Source organism: Anopheles merus, chromosome 3R, assembly GCF_017562075.2.
Source record: "Anopheles merus strain MAF chromosome 3R, AmerM5.1, whole genome shotgun sequence".
NCBI classification, from domain to species: domain Eukaryota; kingdom Metazoa; phylum Arthropoda; class Insecta; order Diptera; family Culicidae; genus Anopheles; species Anopheles merus.
In genome coordinates, this window is record NC_054084.1 from 44629747 (window position 1) to 44656136 (window position 26390).

Genomic DNA, 26390 nt, shown 5'->3' on the forward strand with positions numbered 1-26390 from the left:
TGGATTTTCCTTCCATGTCGTCAAACAACTGATTAGCATTTTATTTTGCCATTATCGGAATGGTGCACGTTGTACTTACGCTCACGTAATGTGTCGTTCGTTCGATTTAAAGAGTTTTAATTTATCCTAGAACTTGTTGAAATGTGAAAGGTTTTCCTATTAGGCGAAAAATCTTAACAGCGGTGTAAATTTACTAGATTTCAGAATTTTGGAAGTTTTTTTTATTATATGTTTATAGTAGGTAGTTGGTGGCTATATTTTTTTCAATTACAAAACCATAAATATGCCACAATTTTTATCTTGGATGGCTTTCAATTGACTTTCAAAAGATGCAATCTAATCTAGTAATATTTTGGAACATATTAATATGAATTGTTTTAGATTCATTAAAGACAAAAGATTTGATTATCGTCATGAAATCATAAATGGAAGCTCGAATATCATTTTCCATACTTTTAAGGGCGCTTTACTATGCTTCTATAAATAGCCTTTGCATTGTGGTAGCCGAGGGTGGTACTCCTTATGCTCCTACGTAAAAGTCATGCTTTGTTTTGTCCACCGGTAAAGAGATATGCACAAAAATAGCTAAAAGTCGAAACCAAGCCAGCCACCCACCCACCACACAACTTTCCGTAAATGCTGTCTGCTCTCTCTCTTTCTCTCTCCATACTTCTATCTCTTTTGCGCGCGTTCTATCTCGTACTCTTTCTCTTTTCTTGTTGGAGACCATTTTAGTGTATGAAAAATCGTCTGTATGATCCTACATAATTTGCAAAATAAGTAGGGTTGGTTATGTATTTTTTTTTCTTTACCACAAGAATTGATTTCGCCCTGCCAGAGTTAGCACAGTTGTTTCAGCTGATGTTATGCAAAATGGGTTACTAAATTTTCTTTTAAAAATTAAATTTTTACAATGGTCCATGTCAATTCCACAAAAAAGGCATTAGTTTGATGCACACACTTTGGGAAACGATGTAGAATGCTCAAGAGTAGTAACGCCGTATGTCCACTACTCATAATTGTATTCTGCTTTTGGACAATGTTGTATTTACACCGTGCACAGAAAATAAGCGATTGATAATCAAAATAAACAGTAAAAACATGGTCTAATATGGACACACAAATCACTAAACCTTGGTTAGTTCAATATTACTGACGGTTTAGCGGAAGAGTGAGAACACAGTTTGGGCACGTTTATTTTTGTGCCATCGCGAACCATGTGCGTGCTCTAGAGTGTTGTGTGTGTCGAGAAGCCGGATGGGACGGCTTGTTTGTGATACGGCAAGAGACAAAAACACAACATAGAACGGGAAAGAATGTGACGGGAAAAGCGGTTCGGAATTCAGTTGACGCGTGCGTTATGCTCACCGCTTGGGAAAATATGTCTGTATGGTTGCGCCGTCACTTTCCTTTCTGCTCATTGTGTGTGTGTGTGTGTGTGTGTGTGTGTGTGTGTGTGTGGTGTGTGTGTGTGTGTGTGTGTGTGTGTGGTGTGTGTGTGTGTGTGTGTGTGTGTGTGTGTGTGTGTGTGTGTGTGTGTGTGTGTGTGTGTGTGTGTGTGTGTGGGTTTGCTGCTGCTGGATGGCGGTGGCTCTGTTTCTACTATGCTGCCCTGTTCTTGCATCCACGCTCTTGCATCACCATCACCAACCACCTTGGGGCGACTATTTGATGGTGTACCCTTACTTTCTTTGTTATGATTCTGTTTGGAAGGGTAGAGTGTACTCTGCTGTACTACGACGTCCTCATGCTCACGCGCTCACTCTCACTTTCTCACGCTTTACCTCTAGTGAAGGTGCTGTCCCGCTTTGTTGGGCTGGCTTGTTTTTGCTCTTTCACCTTTTCAATGTTCAACGTTTTATACGCGAGTAAGTTTTAGTATAAAAATTGTGTGTGTGTTTTTTTAAATATCACGTTGACCTTTTACAAATAGCTTTATATTCGATGCTATTTTCGTTAACCAAACATCCCGCTAATTGTTATCACTAATGTGTATATCAGTTTCAGACACTTCAGATCTAAAGTGACTATCCCTCAGTTGAAAATGAAACAGATACATCTTAAAGGGTAGAACTTAAATGCTTCTGCCAACTAGTATTCCCGAGTAGCGCTTCGATTAAGTGAAAGGGCATTAACCGTGCATATAATAATCCATGGGGAATGGCGTTTGCCCACCAGCGCGCTGCTTACAGTGGATTGTTAACTAATCATTTAGATACACACTGCGCAAGACTAAATGCGGGCATGGTACAACACTGCACAGCTTCTTCTCGATACATTTGTCGACATTTGCGAATCGTCTGTACACTGCTCTAGCCTGCAATCTGCCAGTCGTTGAAGTCGGTCGCGATGTTGTTGTCGCAATGTTTCATTTTCAGCATTAACAGAGATTATTTACCGAATGTGGAGGACGCTCGACGGTTGCGTTGGAGGATGCTTTTGCCATGCATTTCATTTTGCCATAAAAGGTTTGAGATTGCTTTTTTATCCTGTTGGACATGCAACAAAAAAAAACCGTATGCACTGTATGTGTAGTAAGTAATATCACTAGACGAGTGCTTGTGTGTTTTCTGTTTTATTTTTTATATTTTTTTTTACAATTTGGTAAGAGCATACGAAAAAGCTTATGATGAAAATGTAATGCCACATTAATGTATGAATGGAGGCTTTGGTCTATCGTCATACTAATGATGGTGTATGAATGTAAATATGTAGTTTAGTAATAAATAAATGGTTCAATCAGGCCTAAAAATAAATTATAACTGTACATTGACGTGCTGCAACTATTAAGAGCATTTTATTTATTGACAAATGTGTGCGTTTAAACAAACAATTTAACCTTCGACGATATGTTCGTTAACAGGGTTTTCAAGTATGCATGTGTCACTTAAAATGTAGGAAGGTTAAATTCATATGTTTGCAATCTCTCTTGCTCTATTTCTTCCTTCTCTGTGTCTCTAGTTATTGATTTTTGTATCATGGATTTTTTTTGATCACGATGTTTTTTACTTTCCACTTCCTGTTTTGAGTTTTTATGTTTTAGTTTTCCAGTAACGTGACATAGTAACATGCCAGCGGCAAAGAAACGGCAGGAATTAAATAATGTTTAGGGAAAAGATCCACACGATGCAAGTTGCATTTGTAAAATGTGCTATTTTGCGAGGGAAGAGAAAAAGTGAAATACTGACGGTAGAATAAAAAATCAAATAAACAAAATCAGAAAACAGCGCAAGCAACTGCTGCATGTTCGTTCTCTTTGCTTTTTGAATTCTAAAGGACCAGTCGTTTCACTTTTTTGAATATTTTGCATCCCGTACTGCTCTGCGTCCCGTGTGCAAATGGAGTTTTGTGGTCTGCGAATAGTTGTGCAAATGGAAAAAGGATAGAGTGAAAAATCGTAAAATGATTGTAAGTGCTGTCATGCATGCATGGCGCGCGCGCGCACCCTAACCCTGTTTGGGGGGAGCTAGGAAACTGCGGCAGCTATCATTGCATTGTTTGGGAAATGTGAAATGTTTCCTCAACTTCTAGAAAATAAAAGCATAAAGAGCAAAATAACTACAACAACAATGTACCAAAATTACAAATATCGATTTGATACCACCGTGCGTTCCCGCATTGTTTGTGGTTGACGCCTCCACCACCACGTAATGCATCTATCTGTGTTTGGTGCTGAAAGACTGAACGACTGTGTATGTGTATGTGTGCGGGAACATAGGGAATGAATTTACCTACCGAAAACGGTTCTGTCGGTGTTGTTTGAGCAGCAATTTATGCTGCACCCGCCCCCCGCGTTCAGCAGCTGTGGGCGAGTACATTACCGGGGGTGTGCTGCGGGGATTTTCGGCGGGGAGACTGTGGTCGATCGATAACGAAACTATTGGAATTCGCTTCGATCGCCAGTCGGTGGCGTGGCTGTGGCGTGACGCTGGTCAATCAAGAATGGCAACAATCAAATGGAAAAGAACGAGTGCCCTGCCGTAGCTCGACGCTGGTTTGGCGCACGCGTTTGAATTTTTATGTGGCCGATGGGAGGATGGTTTATGTTGCCCGGCGGCTACGAAGTCAACTGACGAATAGTGTTCGTGACTGGCCGGGTTGATAGATCAATCAAACGGTCGTTAAGCTGTGTACAGCGCTGTTTGTAGGTTAGGTGAAGGAAGATGAGGTTCGATTCTATGTTGACCTAGATACGATCATAATTATCGAAAAAGTTTGCATTAAGCAACAGCAACTAAAACAAAATTAGTCCATGATTAGAACAGGAACAACAAAGATTACGTGAAATTGTGTAAAACTGTTCATGTTTTACTGTTCTGTTGTGCTGGCGCTAATGCTCTGAAAGCTATTCACTGTTTTTGTTGTTTTATTTTGTATCCATATCGTTCATCGATTTTGTAATTAAATCATCTCCACTAGCCCGTTTCTGAAAGACTTTGTAGCACAGTGTAGTAATAAGCTGTCCGTAATTAATGAACCAATACTTGTTTACACCCTTCTGTCTCATAATTCAAGCTCAAATGGTTATTACCATCGAGAAAAGCATATAAAATTGAACACTCTTCCCACTGCGGTTGTATCGTGACCGTGAAATTGATAGGATTACGGAGTAACGCCTGCAACATCAACAACAACAACAACACTTGGTATTCTAGACGACAAAACATTCAGTGTCGGATATGCTGAAATTCTACATTTAATTCGACTGTTTGAAAATCGATGGACTATTTCACTGGACTAAACGCACCACAAACACACATACACATATCCACTTGAGTAAGCAATTCGGTACGCCTGTCTTCCGGTGGTGGTGCTGCTGCTGCCGCCCAAGATGTTATCGCTTGTGAAGCGAGAAAAGAAACACATGTGGATAAACAGATCTCAAACACACAGGCACAATAATTGGTGATAGTAGTGCGCGTCAAATGGTTGTGACAGCTGTTTGTGCTCCGAATGCGTGTGACATTTATTTTCTTTCTCTTTTTTCTTGGCTCGCACAGTGCGCGGGTGCACCGTTTTTTCAAGCTCCATCTTGCCTATAATTCCAGCAGTTGGGTGCCTTCCTTGCACCATCTCAGGCATTACATTTTACGACCGTTTCAACGCGGTCTTCAAAAATCATGCGTGTGTGTGCGATGGAATGGAGAGACCCCGGTGCGACTTGCAACATTGTTGCCTACCAGCTAAACACTGCTGCATCAGAGGGCATACTATTCGATATGTATGCCGACCTTTCGACGGGTTGATGGGAATTTGTGAGTGCATAATGAGAAACTCGCACACCCTTCCCATTCCTATTCCCGCGCCGAGAGTGGCTGAATGTTCTCTCGACGACGTGCCTCCGTGCCGCCAACACCACGCGTGCACATCCGATCCGATGCTCGGTGTCGGATTGCACCAAGAGTATAAGTAGGGTCGTTAATCGGCCATAAAAAAGCCCCGTACCGCCGCGTCACCCTTGTTTGTTGTGAGACACGATGTGGTGGTACGCCCTCACATGCGCGCAGCGTAAGACAAGGGCGAAAATAGCATCGGACCGGGGAGATAGGAAGCAACAGTTGGTTTCTTTACCGCAAACTGCAAACTGCACATTCTTTAGCACTCTCGAACCATTGGTTCTTGTGCTTTCGGGTGCAGGCGGAGTACGTAAGTGGATAAAGCGTGAGCGGGCTGAGAGCAGAAGTCGCTGTGTCTGTTTGGTTCTAACTGTTTCGATCGCATGTTTACGATCGCATTATCGGTTTATGACATTATTATGCATTGGAATGACAGATTTAATTTTGATGGTCATGGCTACGCTTTCTTTATGCTTGTGGGCGGTGGTGCGGATGCAGTGCCAACTTCAAAATATTGCAGTGAATTACGCCTGCACTGATAGAAACTTATCACTGTTTAATTGCATTTTATTGTATAAATTTTTTGTTATTTTTTAACATAATACATTTAAGTGTGATTGGAATTTATTTTCTTGTCTAATAATAGACAAATATCTATCTTGTTCTAGACGAAGTAAGATGGTTGGCAAACTGACGTGCTCAATCGTGAGAGGAACACCAAGGAAGAAGAAACTTGTTCTTGACTGTCGTAAGTAATTCATGATCAATAAATTCATGTCGAAAACAAGCACAATTTGGTCGTTTCCGAGCCATTATTACAACATTGTGTAGGCTATAGAAATGAGTGGATGATGTTAGTAAAAAATATATGCAAAAATAAGGAAATTTTAATTGTATGAATGAAATACGAATGACATTCGAATGAAAAAAAAAATGAATGGATCAAATCTTACTCCGAGGATCAATAGCGAATGAAAGAATCTTCTCATTCGTACATGATTAATGATTAGACCAATAAGGAATCATTGTAGCAAAACATCGTTGTGGACAAGTCACATCTTCGACCACAACAAATACTTGTTCTTGGATGAAAACGATATCATCGAAAGCGAAGAAAAATACATTTAAAGTGTTTTTAAATTTTGCTGCAAGAAATAAAGTAATTGAAACAACCAAACACCCCTCAACCTACGAAGAATCGATTTGCCTGCGGGTGCGATAAACGTAAAAGTAAATAAATGTAGAGTTTTCTCGATTTTCGCGACGAAACTGGCCCGCAAAATAGGCCGGCCGGCCGGCTACGCGAATCTCTCAATTTCTTGGTCTTTTACAGGGGTTTTTTTTTGTTGTGTTTGTTTTCCTTCGATTTAGGGTCAGCTGTGGTGCGGAATGCTAACGGCTCTTCGCAGACGGACCTATTTTTAGTGGCCATGTATGTTACTCTGCCCACATTCGTGTGTGAGTGTGCATCTCCGGCAGTTTGTCCCAGCAGGTGGTTAAGGTTTTGCTGTAGTAACATGACGTTGTTGTAGGCGGTCATGTTGATGAACGAAAAATCAAACGTAATAGCGCCAATGAGCCCTAGGGTGGTGGGATTCCACATGGCATAGTTGTCAAAATATTAGAGAAGATTTCGGTATCGGAATGAAAGCGGAACGAATGTATTTCAATATCACTCGGTTTTAGATAGGTCTATTGATTGTTCGGCTCGCATAACGATATCAGGCATTACGGTTGCAAAGATTAATTAGGCAATAGCTGTGATAATTGCTCTCATTTGTTGTCGTTTATCTGATAATATATCGTGTAATTGATTGCTCTGAATATGTACTTATACGTTATACCCGTTCTGTACTTTATCTCTCATCACTTGGATCAGTTTTGCTCGCTTTCACACTTTCTCCCACCAGATAGGTGTCCACTGGCGATCGACTGTCCCCACCCCTAACCGCTGGGCGCTCGCGTTTGCTGAGCTGGTGGTACTGTTTGCATCTCCCATACCACCCCGAAACACATACAGGCGCGCGCGCGCATTTAGAGAATGAAAGACCGTATAGTTGTTACATTCCTTTCACTCTCAACCATGGCGGCCTTGGTTCGTTGGGTGGAGGGGGGGGGGGGGATGTACGCGGGGAATCACCGCCCGTTACACGCTTTAAAAAAGAGGTCGCGGCAGAGGAAATCGTACCGTCGCGCGAGCGTGCCGACAGATTTTAAGTGCACTTCCTCCCTTTCTTGGCTTTGCATGCAAAAATGTATCCTTACTCTCTTCCTCTTGCCTTCATGAGTTTGGGCGTCCGATTGCCGAGCAGAAGAGGGGGGCTTACCTTTGACAGTACGCGTGGGTGTTGGATAGAAGGGGGAGGGTTTCCGTTTCTTTTCGGTTCGGTGTATCTGCTGCTGCTGCTGTGCGATCCGACGGGAGAGTTTTATTTTGTGTGCGGTGCCGCGATTTGTGTGTGACTAATACTATTTCGTCTTGACGAACGGGTGTTGCTTTCGAAAATATTTTCTATTTTCGGACCAACGTCTAGGACATACAAGCGTGCAGTGGATGATACGCTCACAATCACTGCACGCTTGTAAGGTAGGAGAGATGCCGAGATGAGTAAGGTAGGAGCCGAATGTCATCGGTGTTTAACAAGCACAATTACAGTATATATCGCACCAGCTGCAAACATGGAGGTAAGGTGCGTGTATGTGCCGGATAGCTGAGGTCAACCTAAGTACGGATAACAGGATAAAGGGGGAGGATTATGCTGGTTTTATGATGGTTCGTTCCGATCAGCTTGGCGAAACGGACGACGACTAACGTGTTGTTTATGTTTTTACGAGTCTGAATGAAAGTGAAGTCTAATCCACTTAGGTGTGTAGCAATTTGAACGGATTGAAACATAGAAAGGGAATAAAAAGCGTTGCGTTGCGTTGTATCATATTACGTCTAGCCATTTGAAGGATTCGCTTCTTCGGTTATTATTACATTTTAATTAGATTTAATCTCATTTGTGGCAAATGAATTGAATTCAATATTTGAATAAACTTTTTAAACTTTTCAATTTCTATTAAATTATGACAGATTATAATCAAATATATGTTTAGTTCAGATCACAACCATTTTTATTTTGACGATGTAATGTACGTATTTCTCTAAAGCGAAACATCGTATGGGATTTGGCCAGCGTTTCGCTGCTTGATTGTCATTTTATTGACATTTACTTTCACTAGATTACCCTAGAACATGTTAGGGTAAATAGTAAGGCAATTAAACTATCTTTCCTCTCTCATGATGATTGAGGAACATTTTCACATAGGATAAGACCAATCTACCACCAAGGGATAAGACCAATCCACGGACAATCTGAAGGGATCAAGTATGCAATCGTGTCATGGCAAAACGTCGTTCATCAGACGTTGCGTCTAGTGTTCTTTTTTCGGTTTATGTCGGCTGCAAAGGATCACAATCGGTAGCTTTTTGATGTAGTAAATCGCTTCTAATCGGTATAGTCCATTCCAAGTGAACATCCAAGTTAGATGTTGGTGGTTAGCGATGGATCCGTTATTTCGCTATGGTTATGTGCATTTTTGTGCGCTTATCGTGGTCATGTACTGGCCATAGTCGTCTACCTTGGTATTACGAGGTGGTGCTTACCGTATATGTTGTGTATATATGTTTCGCTTGGCAACGAACTTGGTTGGTTATTGTTTTGGCTACGTTGCCGATCGAATGCAGTGTATGTATCCCTGAACATTTCATTCCTTCCTCTAGTTTTCTGGTTTTAATCCACTTTGCCGAACATCTAAATTGCATAATACTATACTCATTACCTTTCCATTCTATGTGCTGTGGTCTTAAAAACAAACCGCATTGAGGTGAGTTGAGCACATTTTTTTTGGAATGGTAGTCACACTGGACTAAACTAAGCGAAGTTACCGAAATCTACCTTCTTTCATAAGTAGGTTATGCTGACGTTTGATCATTATCGTCGTTCTCATGTCGATTGCTTAGTTAGGAAGAATAAAATGTCTTCATTCTTTATTGGTTATGATGATTCCGTTTGTTCTAATTGCTAGTTTGTCTTTATGACTGTTTTCATTGCAGGTCATGTTTCAAGTGGCATAGGTCAGAAGTACTACCTTCTTACGACGATTAAAAAAATGATATATTTAATTCTTAATTAATTTCTTAATTTATCTTTGTTTATTATTTTTGATTATCAAATCTATGCGAGAATTAGCTTGGTAGGTTCATTCAGGTATGGCGGGATTTAGCAAAAGAAAAAAATAACACACACACAGTGCATAATTTTATCATTTTCTTCCTCTATATTGTCACTTTTGAGTCTGTCTAGACATATATGTCATGGCAGAAACAAATGATCAAGTTGTTGCACGAACTCGAACTCTCATAATGTCGCATAATCGCTTGTCTTTCCCCCAGTCATCAACAAATTGCAATCACTCTTGACGTTTCTAGTTTCATTTTGAATACATTCTCATAGTTGAAGTTTTTTGTCGCCTTTTGATTGAATTTAATATATTCAGTCCCAATGCTGAAGATTTAAAAAACAAACTCAAACTTCTTGAAACTAGCTTTCGAGCATTTTCATCGATGAGTGGAATAACCGTAAACGGATTTTTATAGGGCAAACAGACGGAGCTTAGGGGAGAAACGGGTTGGCGGAACATATTCAAAGTGTTCTTTGGAGTAAAAGAAGCACCAGTCGTAAGGTCTGGCGTCGAGCTTTTAAACTTTCAAACGTTATTCGATTTGATACGGTGTAGCGTAATTTGTTCGTTTGAAGACGACGACCAAGAACAGACTGATGAAAACTATATTTGATGGATTATAATAAGGTAACTCCGGTGTGGTGTAGTAGTCAAGTTGGTGGGGGTTGTGTTCAGCAGAAAGTTATGACCGCTGCGCGATGGTGTGGGTTTGGTGTTGAGTTTTTACGACGCCGTCTATGTCGATTTTCTTAAAAGCTTTCTTCCAGCGATCCTGCAAATTCCCCGTTTATAGTAAAGCAACGCCACTCTGGCAAGGAGGGTACTGGGATGTTCGCTTATGTTTGATGTTCTGTCGTTCGCGCTTGATGGACGCTTGGATAGCGTGAACTATGAGGGATTTGCAAAACACACGGAAAGACAGCACCTCTTGGTGCAGTTAGGGTATTGGTGCGGTGGCAGGTTTGGGTGGTTTTGGGCTGAAAGGGGAATATGGTAAAATATATTGTTGCCAGCTATTGTTGGTCGATTTTTGGGAACGACCGAGCTACAAGGTCATGCCAAAAGAGGGGGTGTTTCCACAGCAAGGATGCTTTAATGGGAAATAGGTTGAGGATTAAAGAAAGGCTACTTAAACTATCACGACACATCGAGCTTCTGTTTGTTGGACAAGGCTTTTTCAAACACGAACAAACCGTCTAATGATACACAAAGAACGTATAAAATATATACCAAGAACATTCAAGAACAAATGGATGATGGATTATGGTGGTGCGTTTTATGTTGACCTTTTTTCAGTGTCTAGAAAAATATTAAGGTTTGAAGCAATCTTTAAATGATGTTCTCTTTTTTTAAGCCGCTTGTTTCGTGACTTGGCGCAATATGAGTTAGAAAGCGTGATTATAATATCTCTGCCACAACAGCGTAGCTCTAAAACTTGTAATTAAATTTAAATACCAGTGTAGCTGGCGTTGCAACTGGAAAGACTCGGAAACATTGCCGCTGTACCGCAGGAAAATGACAGAACGACGAAACATAACAATTGTAATGATGATAATGACGATGATGTGACGTTTGTTTAATCGATTCACTACCTCAGGAAAGCGGTGGTAGAATGTCAAACGAATGAATGTGACGTCTGCTTTTGTGAAACAGATTACAAGTAATTTGTTCATTGTTGGCACTCGCTGAAGTGTTTGTAAATAGAATATTTATTGGAGTTGAATGCGTGTCTGTTGCCATTGTGCGGTAATGTTTCTGTTTGAGCATTTAAATCTCAGTTTGTATTATGCCGCACAATTGATGAAGTGCTCACAAATGTATGAAACGAAAAGCTAAAAGTAAAAACATCCTTTGCAAACGAATGAGTTGGAAAAGAGCATCTTCTCACACTGCCCTTCGTTGGCAACTTGCCAGCCACCGGGTGATTTCCTTAGAACGATGGCTGTTTCCCGGGACTATTCGTGGTCTTCCTTTTTATTTTTTGCTTTCCGTTGATATTTACAGGTTCTTGACCTTCTCGTTTCCATTAGCCAGGGTAATTGTTTCCAGATTACTGGGAATTACGAGGGTAGGTCAATGACTAATGTGATGAGCACTGGCACATTTTTCTCTTTCTCTCTTTTTCTCTCTCTCTCTCTGCATCTGCAGATGATTGCCGGCCATGTTAGGGGTTGATATTACAAGGCAAAGGATGGTTGGTTTGTGTTTCGAATCCTAGACGAAGGAGTGGGAAATTATTTCCATGTTGGTGCACGGAGTAATCAATTTCCAACGTATATCCTACGATGAGATGAATGGAATATTTCAATATCAACAAATCTATCATTAATTGATTGAGGTTTTCTGTTCCGTGATTGAATCTGATCTGTGATGCTGGTCTATTGGATCTGTTGGCTTTTCGATAGTAGTTTGTACATTGTATCTTCGAACGGAAAAACTGATTGATTTTTGTTTTCCTTTTCTTTTTCTCTTTCAGATGTGAAATCCATACTATTACGACCATCTCGTCACAACAGCAGCTCTGTGTGTGCCATTATGTGTGCTTGTGTTTTAAGAACATAAACAAGGGATCTGTGTGCTAGGGACGGAAACACCTTATCCATGCTTTGGCGACGGTGTATCCAAAGTCTTCTTACTCCACCCGAGACGTTGTACTGGTGTAATATACATTTTTCATAATGTTTTTTATTTTGTTTTTGCAGGGAGATCAGTGTATTTGTGTTGTGTAAGTGTGTGGTGCAGGTGGTTTAACAACACGAGCATACACGTGCCTCCACAGCAGCAGCAGTAAGCAGCCGCCTTGAAGCAAAGCAGCAGCTAAGAAGCAAGAAAGAAGTGGTGAAGAAAAAATTAAAAATAGTGTGGAAAACCCGGCTCACGGCACGTCTCTGTGTGTAACTTTGGCTACAACACACCGGTACGCGTGCATTATTCTCTATTTACAAATGCAATGGAAATGAGCTGCCGCAGGCGTTAGAGTAGTGTGCACGCTGGAATCGCGGGAGAAGTTGGTGCGTCCCATCGGTCGGTGCTGATAGTGATAGGAGGGGGATGCGGAGTGGGTTTGAGAGAGTGGTGTTGGTGGTTGTGCGGATTTCGCTCTGCTGATTACATAGCGGTGCAATTTCAAGAGACACATTTCTGGTCCCGCTTGCCCCAGAAGCGGGTGTATTGGCAGGAGGGTGAAATTAGTGTAACGCCTAGTGGTGGTGGTCCCGCGGTTCGCACACTGTTACGCGTGTGATGCACAACCCCCGTACGCAAAGAAAAGATGTGTGAGCAAGAAGAAGGGTGAAAGGAAAAATCACTGCAGGATGTGTGCATGTGTGTGCGTGTGATGATTACCTTTGCCGTAACAGCGCCGAGAAAGAAAGTATGTGTGAGTGTGTGGGTGCTAGTGGCGGTATAGCTTGGTGGTGAGAAGCAATGGAATGTGAAAATAGTTTTGAAAATCAAATTGCAATAGAAAAGTAGCCTTAGAGCGATAGCGGTGTAGTGTGTGAGGGAGAGATATAATACCGCAAGAGGCAAGAATTAAGTGATAACGGTGGGTGCATTTGTGTGTGTATGTGCGAGTATTTATGCACAAGTTTGCGCGTGTGTGTGGTTACGGTGCGAAAGGTTTATCAGTGCCCTAGAGCGTGAGTTGGTGATTAAAGAAAACATAGTTTATCTCCCATCGATGTGGAGCCAACCACTACCACCGCCCCTCAAGTGCAATAACGGTTCTGGTGGATGAAGTGTGGTGTTACTTTCCTTCGGAGAAGGCGGCTCCGCCGACAGGCGGTAAATGGCCAAAGGCCAACCCAACCATAACCGTGGTGCCGTGCAGGATAGCGAAGCGCCGAGAAGAGTAATATTGGCGCAAAACAAAAGTTGTGCCCGATTAGCATGTTGTGTGTAGTTTTTAGTTAGACGCGTTAAACCCGGGTGCGTGTGTGTGGGCTAACCCCTCCCAGCCCGGCAAAGATGATTTGTCAGTGAAAAATATTAAATCGAAAAAAAACCGGCAGCAACAATTAATCTCTTCCTACTGCTGCAATCTACGGCGCGTTGCAAGCGCAGTGCAATGAACCAGTGCGGTCATCATCGCGCTAGCATTGACAGATACAGTAGCATCGTCTTTTGTTTCTTTCGCGCAGCAGGAGAGTGCACGGCGTGTGTCTGCGCTTTCCACAACATTCACACATAAACGCATAAACGATTAGGACATAAGAAGAGATAGACCGCGTCGTCGATCGATCGGCAGATCATCTCCGTCTTCATCGGCACTGTCGTCCGCGTCGTCACTCCGGACGACCGGCGTAGTCGGTGAATTGGACATGAACAAATCGCTTTACCCAAGGTAAGGGTTCAGTAGAATTGGGATCATTATGTGATGCATATTTAACACCCACAACAGGCTTGGTGTTCGAAGCAAACTCTCCTCTATCCATCCAGGATGGTAACCCTTTACTGCGGTTCACCGATTTTCATCCCAAACTAGCTAGCATGGAACACCCAATTTCAACTTTGACATTTACATTTTATTACACTCTCCTCTCTCAACCGAAAGCCCACATCCCCGTATTGGGAGGGATCGCTACGATCCGGTGACATACGTTTGTCAAAATAGATTCGGGCTTATTTATTCAAATAGCGAATTCAAAATAGATTCCATGAGCTTCACATTGGTGTTTTTTTTTTAATTTCTTTTCGCACAAAGTTGTGAACTAAGATAAACCGGAGAAGAAGAAGCAGTTCTTAAGTCAAATATAAGTTGATTGTTTTTGGGGAGACACAGTGTATGGGAAACAAATTAGGATGTTTATTTGTAAAAAAACATTCTTAGAACCTCCCTTACATTCCGTTATTTACTTGAATGGTATCTCCGTGCATACAATGTGATTGCTATTGGCAAAGGATTTGAGGCGCTTTGAATTCATTTGAAATTATCTGCTTGGGATGTTTAAGAAGAAACGTGTAATTTCATACGTAACGGCTGATTGCGACGTACTACGCGGATATGTTTAATATCGCGATATAAAGGTCGATGCACAACAAAAGGAAGCAAATTTTCATCTATAATCGTGCAAATGTTTATCCCTTTAACCGTCATATGAGGTTTTAGTTCGATTATTAGTATGCAACTTATATAATCTAGCAGAGCAATACGCCCGGGCCGTCCTTACCGAACAATAAATAAATATAATCTAGCAAGAATCAAATATTACTTAAATTTTCAATAATTCAAATATTTCTCGAACTAACTAAAAATAGGCTTTATATAAATTGTCCTGTTTTAATTTGGACTCGTTTTTCTTCGAGATCGAACACCATATGAAAAGAATACTTTTCATGTTTTTTTGATTACTGGCGCATATACCTACTTTTTATTTGTGTGCGCCTTCCAATCAACAAAAGAAGCACGAAGGAAGTTGGAAATCATAGATGGGCAAACATTGAGCTTCATTTGAATATCGAAAACTTCCTGCTGCTGCTGGTGGAGTAGAACAAACGGCAAGTGGGGTGGCTGGGTCTGGCATCCAATATACTGGAGAAGGCACTGCAGGATGTTGAGATTGTGCAAAGTTTAACCGCGCTTTTCATTGATTTTTGCCGACTCAGCAAATCAGCTAGAGAGGGGTTTATAGGGGACGTAATATGGCTCTTGGCTTTTCGAAGCCATTCTTTAGCTTCGTTCTCTATTCATCTTAGGAGCTTCACAAGCTTTAATACGCTTCGAAAAAGTGACCCTACGGGACGAGATTTGTAACGTGGTTGTGAAAATGAATTTTAAACAATTTTCACTGCTTCATGTAACCATGAGATTTTTTAAAACATATAAAAAAATAAACAAACTTCTTTTTCATTAATGCGTAGGTCCAACTTGAAGAAAAGATACGGTTAATTTGAACGGTGTTAGATTATAGTTATTCTCAATGTAGTAAAGTAACAGTAAAAGAATAGATATACTGTTTGGCTCATTCAAGCCCCTTCTTTGGAAGGGAATCATCATATGTGTGTTATCGTTTTTTTTGTTGCAGAAGATTTATTTTAATTTAAGATTATTTTGTTTGAGTTGCGAGAATTATAGAGCTCTGCTTTTTTACTACACACGAGGAATATGCGACAGTGTCTACATACTAAGTTTCCATTTATTCACGATGGGATTGAACAATTTGTGTGATATGTGCAGGTTGATGCGGATCGTAAGAATTTACCACTCGTTGTGCAAAAACGGCACCTATTCGCTTGGTTTTGCAGATGCGCTGACCTCTTTTGTTTATTTATAGCAGTGCCATATTTTTATCAACTGTGTCATAAAATAAGGTTACATGAGGCAGACACAGGGTGCGAGGATAGGCAACAGGTGAAGACGATCGGCGCATACTAGCTGTATTTTATCTTGGTACTTATCTTATTATCTTTATACAACTACTTATATGAACGAAAAAATGGCAGCGAAAAATGGCGAAAGGAAACAAGAGGAATCTAAAGGAATATATTACCACTTTGATATTGAAGAGTTTTGTACAATTAATCGAAACGATAACGATCCTATGGACGATTGGCGAATATTTAGCTTAGCAAATTACTATGCATGATCGATGGATTGTTAGTGAGCGTTTGCAAGCAAATTGGTTTCAAATTACACAAGAGTATGCGACAAAACAGGGGCAGTGGTTGTTGGTAATGATAAGGTTTTGAAAAATGGGTTATTTCGTGGTGGACGAACGTGTGAATGTCAACAAAAGAGTCGTTGATTAATGTAGGTTAACAGACTGCTTAAACTGCCATCGCTACTAGACCTACACACACTTGAGCAGTAATGGTTGGTTCGTTTGTAAAGACTTTGAGTCGTGAAACTACGCACGTCTCTCCAAGAATATGATATGTACGTCAGAACAGATGTGTTTTGTGTTTGTATTTATTTACTTTTTACACCAATACAGTTGTTAAAAGATGCACAGTAATTTATAACAGGTTTACGGGCTGCCATGAAGTGACTTCAGATCGAAGAGAAGCGTATACCACACCACAATACCGGTTTGGTTTTTATTTACCGATCATAGAATAAATATTTTCAATTAAGAGCTTGATCTAACCTAGATTGCAAATCAAACACATGTTGTCATTTCAACGATGTAGCTTGTTTTATTGTATCCTGTTTGCTCGTTTTGTTTGTTTTTCATAATGTGTAAACACGTGTTTATTGTCATATACAGTGATTTCTCAGTAGCTTGAGTTTTACAACATGTGTAGTATAGTGTCTAGTGCAAACATTAAAATAGCACACTAAAATTGAATGAAGTGTGTCAACATAGACACTGATCACGCACAATTGTAAGCCATTGACTGTTGTTGCGATGTAAACAATCTTCATGTACAAGTATATAGTAATAGCATGCGCCACTACTACAACCACATATCACAACAGATTCAATGAGAGTATATAGTCAGCACAAGAATTCTCTTACTTCCGGTCCGAAAGGGCAATATGTTACATTAGAACTGATTAAAAGGGAGTGTAATGGTCTCATGAGCAGCGGGATAGTATAAAAAAATCATTTGATGTTTAATACAATGGATGAGACGAGGTATGAATTTGAAAGATAATTTAACAAAGAACCTTATTTAACATTATAATAATATAAAGTAAAGGTTAATCACATTTGTGGCAGGCATCGTTTATTTAGTGATAATTGCAGTTTGACAGGAGTAGTAATAATTAAAACTCTGTATTTAGTGTAAAAATGTTCAATGTAGATAATTTTTTTTTTCAAAAATGTCACAAATAATATTTTTGGTTATTCTCGCTGCATTATAACTACTTTTCTTCCAAAAGCAACGCTTTACGCCTGGATCCTAATATTTACATTTCGTAAATAATCTATACATTTACATGGAGAAGAAGTAATCTGCTATTGCAAACCTTTTCTTGTAGGTGGATTTCAAAAACATACGTGGCAAAACTCTCATTATAAAAAGAGCCAAAAATCCAAAAATCGTTAGAAAATGATGGTGCATGATGAGCATATTTCTATTAATTAGTGTCAGCTTCATGTAGTTACACCTTGGGTAATAAAAGAGAAAAACAGAACGTGAATCAGCAATAAATCGCGTGCTATGGCACACTGAGAACGTCTGTGTTATGGCTAAGATATATGCATGTATGTGTGTGTGTTTGTGAATCATGTTCATGGAATCATGGCCATAAAATAATTTTCTGATGGCCTTTTATATTTGGCTCGATGGAAATGTTTTAATCACAGAAAAAGAAAGCGAACATACAAAAAGGGAAATTATTTATGAACAAATCCTGTAGCTCTGGATTGTATGATACAGCTGGTGTGGTCAGGAGTTGTTCGTATGCATATTTGACACGTGCTTGTGATTGAAAATATTTAATGCAATTTAATTAACATAATGATTCGATATTCTGCATCATGTCCTTTGCTCGAGCTATTGAGCAAGAAAATAAGAAATAATCAAACAAGTCAATCTGTTAAGTTGTATTCTATGCATTGTTAGGTGTTAGCTAGGTGTAATAGTTATGATAGTATTTGGTTTATATTAAATTGATATCGTTGATATTATCCTCAACTCATAAATATTACTTAGGTGTAAAATATACAATTACTAAATAATCAAAGTAAAAAATCATTCCGATATGCTTGAGACCTCTCAGCCCAACCGGATCTAACATTTTTTCAGCAACAGCGAGCAGTGTCAATCGGTACCGGAATTGAGACCCGAACAGGTGAAAGTTGTTGCACGTTGAGCGAAGCTAGTTACCGGGGTGTATGAGTGTGGAATAGTTTTCGTTGTTTTCTTCTACCACTTCACCATGGTAGCAGCGGTAGTAGTATCTTAAATGTTATAACATTTTTCTCTCTCTCTCTCTTGTTTGCACTTCGTGCGGAGTTGGTTCCGTCATGTTTCCGAAAGTGGAGAAATCTCTTCATCGGGGGATTAAGTAAGGGTAACAAGTTACAGCCCAGACCCGTACGGAGGGTGAGCCCATCTGTATATGGTGTGGTGGTGGTGGTGGTGGTGGTGTTTAATAGCGTTGATGGAATTTAAACGGAGCAGGTGAAGGTTGTCGCGAAGGTTGTGGAACATTTCGTAGCTACAACTTTGAAGCACTTTAAACTAGGTGGCAGTTTCACGATCGTATGTTATTAGCGAATGAGCAAACAGAGGTACAGAATTTAGCTTCAGCAGCACATATAGCAGCGCCTGACTAGGCGCTTGGACTTTCTAGCTGACGTTTTGTCTGCAAAGTTGTGACCAAGGTTATAGAGGGAGAGAATGGAAATTTTTTCACTTCGCGTTGGTTGTTTTCAGGCAGTAAAGTACTATTTTGCACTGTTATTTGAGTTGGTCAAAGTTTGAAATAAATGTAAAATGTCTATGTATGTATATAGTTTTTCTAGTATTGGCTGCGCTCATTCAATTCCTCGTCTTATTATTTAAGTTAACTTCTGTTGATGATTGAATTAAAACGGAATTATAAAATCAGACTAAAATGTTAAGTTATTGTACATTTTTTATTTAGTATTTTGTCAAATACATAAATTATATTAATACTAAGTTCACTGCGGTGTCATTCTCACTGCTGACACTGTTTGCAAGAATACATACACATGAGATACTGTCACTGTATGGAGTTGGAAGTTCTCCGAAATGCTAATATCCCATAAAACGATTTCCCTTGGGAAGGAGAAAGCGCAAAAGTAGGAAGCCAGCAGTAGGAGAGATGCACGCACCTGATAAGCCACGTGGTAATCAAATCATAAACCATCATATTTATCCACCACCACCACCACCGGGGTTGGGGGGGTAGTCTGTTTTCGGTTTGCATAGATCCGCTCCGACGGAGCATTTGCGTCGATCGACCAATGAAACCTTAATGCGAACCCGGCTGTAGCTGTTGCGAGTGTCCTCATTTTGTGCTGTTGCGGCTGGTGTGTGGATTCGACTGTGTGCTACTGTGGGGGAGCATGTGCGGATGATTTTGTTATGACAAAAGGGAACACAGAAACAAGCGGGAAAACATTTGAAACCATTAAATCAGTGCTTGTAGCGCACGCCATGGAGGTTGTTTTGCGTCGGCTTCGCTCGTACGTTAGGTAAGGGAGAATGCATGCGTATGGTTCGCGCTTCCTGACTACGGAGAGAGAACAATATTGGGAATGATCAGCCGGTACTAGTAGAAGCCTCATATTTGTTTCGAAAAAATAGGTTACATTTGTTAAGCAAATTATGACATTAATAAATGTTTGTAGAAAGAAGATAGTGGACTGTGTTGAGCACAAATGCGCTGAGTGGTATGGATTAATATATTAGAAGAATATTGGCAAGAGAATAGTGTTTTCTAAGGGTAAAAACTCATGCTATCTGGCTTTTAAAGTTAACCTACTGTCACCGATAGAAAACTGCTACTTATTCCGTTGCTTATCGCTCTTTTTGCGAATAATCTTGAACAGGTTGTACTCGAAAGCAGATACTCTCATGGTCGTTATAGGGATAAATGAAGCGCATTGTTTTCGCGCTACGTTTTTAAGACTAAAAGGAAAGTAAGAAAATAATAAGTTACTTATTAGAAAGTACCGTATCTACTTAACTGGCATAATATTTAGTGTTAACACATTAATAAAAAAGTGCGTGATGACTCGGCTTTCAGGAATCGCGTATCAAAAGGGACAACTAAGTTAACAATCATTTACCGTCGATTTACCACAATGGACAGAAAAGTGCATGTCATGTCCTTGATCGGTGTTGTTTGTTTGTTTATTGTTTTGCTCAACTGGAGCTCGCGGTAGCAATGGATGGTTTCAACCAGAAAGGTGAGCTAGCCGGCGCTCCAGTTGAATGATGTAAACGGACGAGTGCGATGCAATTCCGACGAAACTCGGTCGACGCTCGGATCGATCTAAACTGAAACTTCCGAAAGCAGATTACAGCGAAACGTTCTACACCAAATGCCAAGGGAGAAAGAGAAGCACCCCGAGAGATCTGGTGGCCACCGCACAAGTTTTCACCACGCAAAAAAGGGGATGGTTTGTTGTTATTTTTTTCCTCTCATGAATTGAAACCAGCTTCCGGGTGCTCTATTTCGTTGCTGCAAACCTTCCTACTGCTTCCAATCGGGGTATGGGTATGGGGGGTTTTAAAAGCTTTGACTGTTTAGTTGGACCGCGGCTTGCTAGTAACGATATTTTTTTCAACTAATCCAAACAAATCGCTCTGCGAGTACCAACAACCCCACACATGCTGGACTTCTGTTGGCCTGTGGGTGTTTTGGTATATAATGTATCGATTATTCCAATCATTTATGTTTTTAAATTAAATTTTACCTACTAATTTACCGCACATGTTTATGTGTGTGTGGCTTTGTTGTATTATTTGGTTGTTGTCTGTTTTTCCTGCTAATGTTATTGCAACTTTCGATGCAAAACGGGAGGAGTGGTTCGATGACGATGAGAAAGATGTATTTAATCGATACCGTATAATTAAACTAGCTGCTAATAATTGATTACCGATTGAATGCATCAAGTAGTGCTATAAGCGAGTAATTATAGCTTGTTGTGTACCAATTTCCCAAAACACAATTGCAACATGAAGTTTAATTTGTTTGTTCATAAAATCAATTGATATTAATTGTGGGTATATTGGAAAACAACGCAATGCATAATTAATTATTACCAGTTAAAAGTATTTGCCTAAATTATAGCTTGAAGAAAACATGTTTTGATGGCGTGCAATATTTTTTGCCTGTAAGGGACCAATTGCACCAATAGCATTATGATTGATATTCTAACAGAAAGCAAATATTGTTTCATTGTTGCTTTTGTTACTTGTTTTATTTAAAGATGTTCAGGCGTATTCTATTCTTGTAAGCGGGATATATCAACGTTGTGTTGATTGTTTGGAATGAAACTATTGTTTTGGGTTTTTTTATGCTTCAAATTGGATTCGCTTCGAGTCCAAATCTAAGCTCAACATTGGTCAGTGAAACCAGTTCTCCACTTTTTTATATTTTCTAACATTAGCTAACCCATTTATTGTACTCATTGAACCAATCCTTCAACTACCATGTGTTTGAAGAGACGAGTTATTCTGCACATATCAATTATATATTCATTTCAATTTGAAAAACTGTGTTATTTGAATTACGAATCGTATCATGAATTTGAATTTCATGATATAAGTGAATCTTTTGTTTCGGGATGTAGCTTTATTTATTCATTTCACAATTTATAAGTTAATTTGGAGCAATCGCAAATAAAGAGTCAGTCGGTCGGTCAGATAAATGGAAGCACAACAGTGCTCGCCCTACTTACTTGTGTTGTAAGCGGAGTTGTTGGATGTTATGATTTTCCTTCCGGAAAGAGAGACGATGCATACAAAATTCATTAAACCATCGTCATCGTCTACTTGTAAAATTTTGAGCTGCGAGCTATTTGTAGAATTACGAAAAAGTGTGATCTAGAAATATGCTCTATCGATAAAAAAGAGAAGAGTAAAGAAAAGAAAATCAATGCGATATAAAGCACAATGTCAAGCAATCCTGTCGCAGGGTGCGCAGAAGCTACCACTAATACTGTCACTTGCCACGCTGTAGGTACCATCGTTTCAGCAAAGCTCATATAAAGTTATCCTGCGAACGATAAAGTATTCCCCATGGACAATTTTTCTTTGTCTACTCGGTTATAGATGGGTTCGTGTCCTTTTTGCAGCAGCTTTTCCAAACGGTGACGGCTTGTTCGCCGAGGAACGGGCAAGACCATTAAGTATGCATCATGTACCGATCGTGCGCTACCGGTACCGGTCTATGCACATCATCGAGTGTGTGTTTGTTCGTATGTGTGTTGTAGCGAAGTTTGCACGTGCAATGTGCGTTTCCGTCCCCGTACACTCCATAGTGTGCGTGTGTATGCTTGGTACAGTGAATGAGAACACGGTCTGAAGCTTCTGCGCTTGGCCTGATCCATCTTGTGGATGCCAAAAGAAAATCAATGCAGGTTGCCATCGAGTGATTCAATGGCTTAATTTTTACATGTCCCTATGTGCTTTCGTTTTTTGCATTTTCTTACGTTTTAACGTAGAGTGCGCTATGTCTGTGTTTTTTTTTAACCAAGAGTTCTGAATACAATTGCCAAGTAGCCGCATTAGAAACATCGAGACCGGGTTGCAAAGCATATGACGCCCTCGTGTGCATATGTTGCCATCAATGAGAAGAGGTGGTTATGAAATTCCAGAAAAGAGTGATAAATAATTTAGCATGATAACAAAAACATTGCAGAAATATTCATTTTATAAGGAGTTTTGTGCGTGGGAAACAAGCACTGGCATAATGTTAAGGTTAATGTATGTCGGTAACTTCATTTTATAATAGCATCGTACTGGAAGGAATTGAGACACGGTGACAGTGTATGCAAGGCAGAGGTAGTTATTTTCGATTGGACTATTGGTCCTTGCTTGGTTGGGAAAACGCAAAAACTAACGATCAATAAGGGTTGAATGTTATAATGTGGTGTGCCGATTGTTTCAATATAGGTTAGTTTAGTGGACATACAAAATAAATCCTGATACATTGATCCGCCTGGCTTTTTTTGCAAATATCCAAATTGTATACAATAATAATTGTTGCACAGTTCAGTGGAACTTGTTTTGTAATTTGCATGGTTGCTACCTAATTCTACCATTTTGATCAAAACGGTAATGGTCATAAGAACACGAAGTGTGGTTGTATGTGTATTTCGTGTTACTCCGATGATTATTGAAAGACTAGAATAAGTTTAACAATTTTAAATGTTTCCGATCAAGTCTTACTAGCTAGTGCATACATTTTAGAATTTAAAAATATGTGAAATATTAAAATCGCAATATATTATTAAAACTTATTCATAATTGCAACCAGTTTTAACATGATTGTATTCTACCCTTTTGGCATAGGCACGACGATGAGCATGAAAGGATGGAGCGGAGAGAACGGGATAAACAGGCCCGTGCCCAGCTACAGGCCGAACGGGAACCGGAACCAACAGCCCCACTATTTGCAGCACCAGTTAAAGTGGTAAGTAACCGCCAAGATTCAGTCGAATGCTACTGTCTAGGAGTGGAATTAAAGATTGTTCCATTAATGGGATTTTTGCAATGGCATCATATTATGTGTTTTGGAGAACTTTGCATTGGGATATTTGGGGTATGTTATATACATGATTGGGATCTTTGGGTGGGGATACTAAACACTCAATCGGTTCCTGACTGGTTCCACTTTTTGTATTTGGATTGATTTCTTCAATTTGATGTCAAAAGGTCACGTTCTAGAAAGCATCTCATGGTTTCCGGTGGGTAACCGGAACTTCGATCAAAGGATGTAGCATTTTTCTCAATGTTTGGTTTCTTGAAAAGATTGTGTATAAACTCAAGTTATTTGTTCCGCTTTTTCTGCGGCATTTTATGTTTCCCACACTGTGAAATTAGCTGTTTTTGAAATAGAAAACTGGAAGTTTGCTGGATGTAAGTGCACATTCATTGTGCCGTGAGTGCGGACGGGTTCATACATGGGTACTCCACTACTGATATCATATCACTTGTTGGTTAAGCACACATTCGGATAGCGGATGTGGGGATTGTGCTTATGTATGTGCAAGGTTTGATGCACTACATTCCGAATCTCCCCCTAATCCCATTGGTGGTTGGAATATCTTTCCGACATTCCCAAGACTAGCAAGTTCAATGTTTATCCAACCGTGAACCAGGCAAATAGGGTTATGCTAGCTATCGTTGCAACTTTTTTTTTTCATCTCTCGACATGGATCTGTTCGACCGGACTTTTACTTATTCTACCTGCGTGTTGCTACATACTATGCTTCGGAGTGTTTAAGACTACCAGCTGCTAGTTTCAGTTACACAGGGCATCAACTTTCCTAGAGCCGTAAATCTGTTTTTGTAAACTGCACGAGTTTATACGATACGGGGAGATAGTTGATTATAGTTAAATGTCTGTGGTATTTTTGCTATCATATAGTTCCGTTCAATTATAGATTTGAATTACAATGTCATAAAGTTGAAGGTGCTCATTTTGTATAATATGTAGAAGGTAACAACAGAACATTTTACAGTTCTAAGCGTATTTTGTATAATTATTAGAGTTTGAACTTCATAACTACGCTAATCAATTTGTATTTAAAAACGTTTAACATACTGTAGTTAAAAGTGGTATAACTCCTTCAATGGATTGAACAAACGTATGTTATAAAAAAGATGTAAGTTTGATGAGCTATAAAAAAAGCTTATAAAGCTCGTAAAGTTCGATAAATTTGTCGCAATGTCTATTTTACTTGTTTTCCTGAATGGTTGTGTCAATTTTCGATACTTTAAAGATTGTCAGACAATATTTAAGCAAGCTTGTTTGGTTAACTGTATTGCTAGCAATCTTACAGAGTTCGCTTGTCTCTTACCGTTCGAATGTTTTGTTCGCACAGCACGGTTCCTTATCGTGTGCGCTCCAATTGCGAGCATTGCTAGCTTAGATGATTGCTCTGCTGCTTCAGTGTTACATAGAGAACTTCTGCAAATAGGTTTACGAGATCTACGAAGCGTGACGACGAATACGGCGACGAAGCCAAGCCGTCTTTGTAGGTGTATATTCCGTTTCGCTCTTTATTCGATGCGCTTTCCGTCTGCTGTGTTTGTTTGGTGGTTATATTTCCTATTCTCAATTTGACCACTTTGACTGAAATTTGTGACCCGTGGCGTATATGGCGAGAGATGCTGGTGGTTTAGGTTTACCGTAAGTGTTCCTTTGCCGGTGGGAAGGGCTGGAGAAACGCACGTAACAAGAAGCATCCTCGAACACATGGTGCACCATAAAATGTTACTCTCGGTGAGCATTTATCTAGCAGCAGAGTATCGTCGTTCGTCGAATTGCACCGGACGATCCGGAAGAAGCATATTACGAAATGTCGTTCTGGAAAACTATGAAAACTCTTTCAAATCCCACGAGTGCACGAACTTTCGCGTGCTTTGGTGTGTAGCTTGATTGCTGTATGATTTCGGTACTGTTGTGCTTCTGGATGTGTCATCTTGCTGCATCGGATGAAAAAAAAAATCACTCGTGATGCTTGTTACGGATCGGACAGAAAATATACCAGCAATGGGAAAGCAAGAAAGTGAAAAAAGCTTTTGTTATATGCTACTCCGATGAAATGTTGAAAAAAAAAATGCTAGCATGTGTTACACGCAAATACACGATGACTTTGTAAACCGTTTTGTAATTTAATTTTTAATGGTTGTGTGGAATGTCCAAATATTCAAAACACGCGGATTGAAAGCATTTGCAATCATTAACTGTAATTAAAAAAAGAGTGACAAAGCGGCTTCTCAAACCGCAAACCTTTTAGCTGCTGAATCTGATCAGTCCCGAAACAAGAACCACCATCATACAATTCAATGTGTAAGTTTTCCTCTCAGTCAGTCCTACCGTAGCGTCGGAAAGAGGCTACCGAAAATTATGGCACCACCTGGATTCGTGGTACTAGCACGGAGAGGTGATTGTACCTGACAAAGCAAACACTAATTACCATAATTAATCGTTGGAAATTGTTGCAAAAGCGCGCGCCCCACAACAAGAGAAACGTTATGTATCCGAAACACCGTACCTTGAAGAGAAGGGTCCCTTACGAGAGAAAAAAGCAGATAATTTAAACAGAGAGAGAGAGAGAGAGAGAGAGAGAGAGAGAGAGAGAGAGAGAGAGAGAGAGAGAGAGAGAGAGAGAGAGAGAGAGAGAGAGAGAGAGAGAGAATAATTACGAATCGATAATTATTCTTGCA

General features: G+C 39.9%; 1 protein-coding gene across 17 annotated transcripts in view; it reads left to right on the forward strand.

Annotated features, from left to right (window-relative positions):
- The window catches only part of LOC121597854 (AF4/FMR2 family member lilli), a 64766-nt gene that overhangs the window by 8513 nt on the left and 29863 nt on the right, over positions 1-26390 (forward strand). For 16 of the 17 annotated variants that reach the window (XM_041924042.1, XM_041924058.1, XM_041924057.1 and 13 more), the window contains 2 exons: positions 12266-13908; positions 23508-23628. In XM_041924042.1, coding sequence (XP_041779976.1) covers positions 13886-13908; positions 23508-23628 — 144 coding nt within the window. In that variant the 5' untranslated portion in view covers positions 12266-13885. Of the gene's footprint in view, positions 1-12039; positions 12087-12265; positions 13909-23507; positions 23629-26390 lie in introns of all 17 variants that reach the window. The other variant, XM_041924052.1, reaches the window with a different exon arrangement.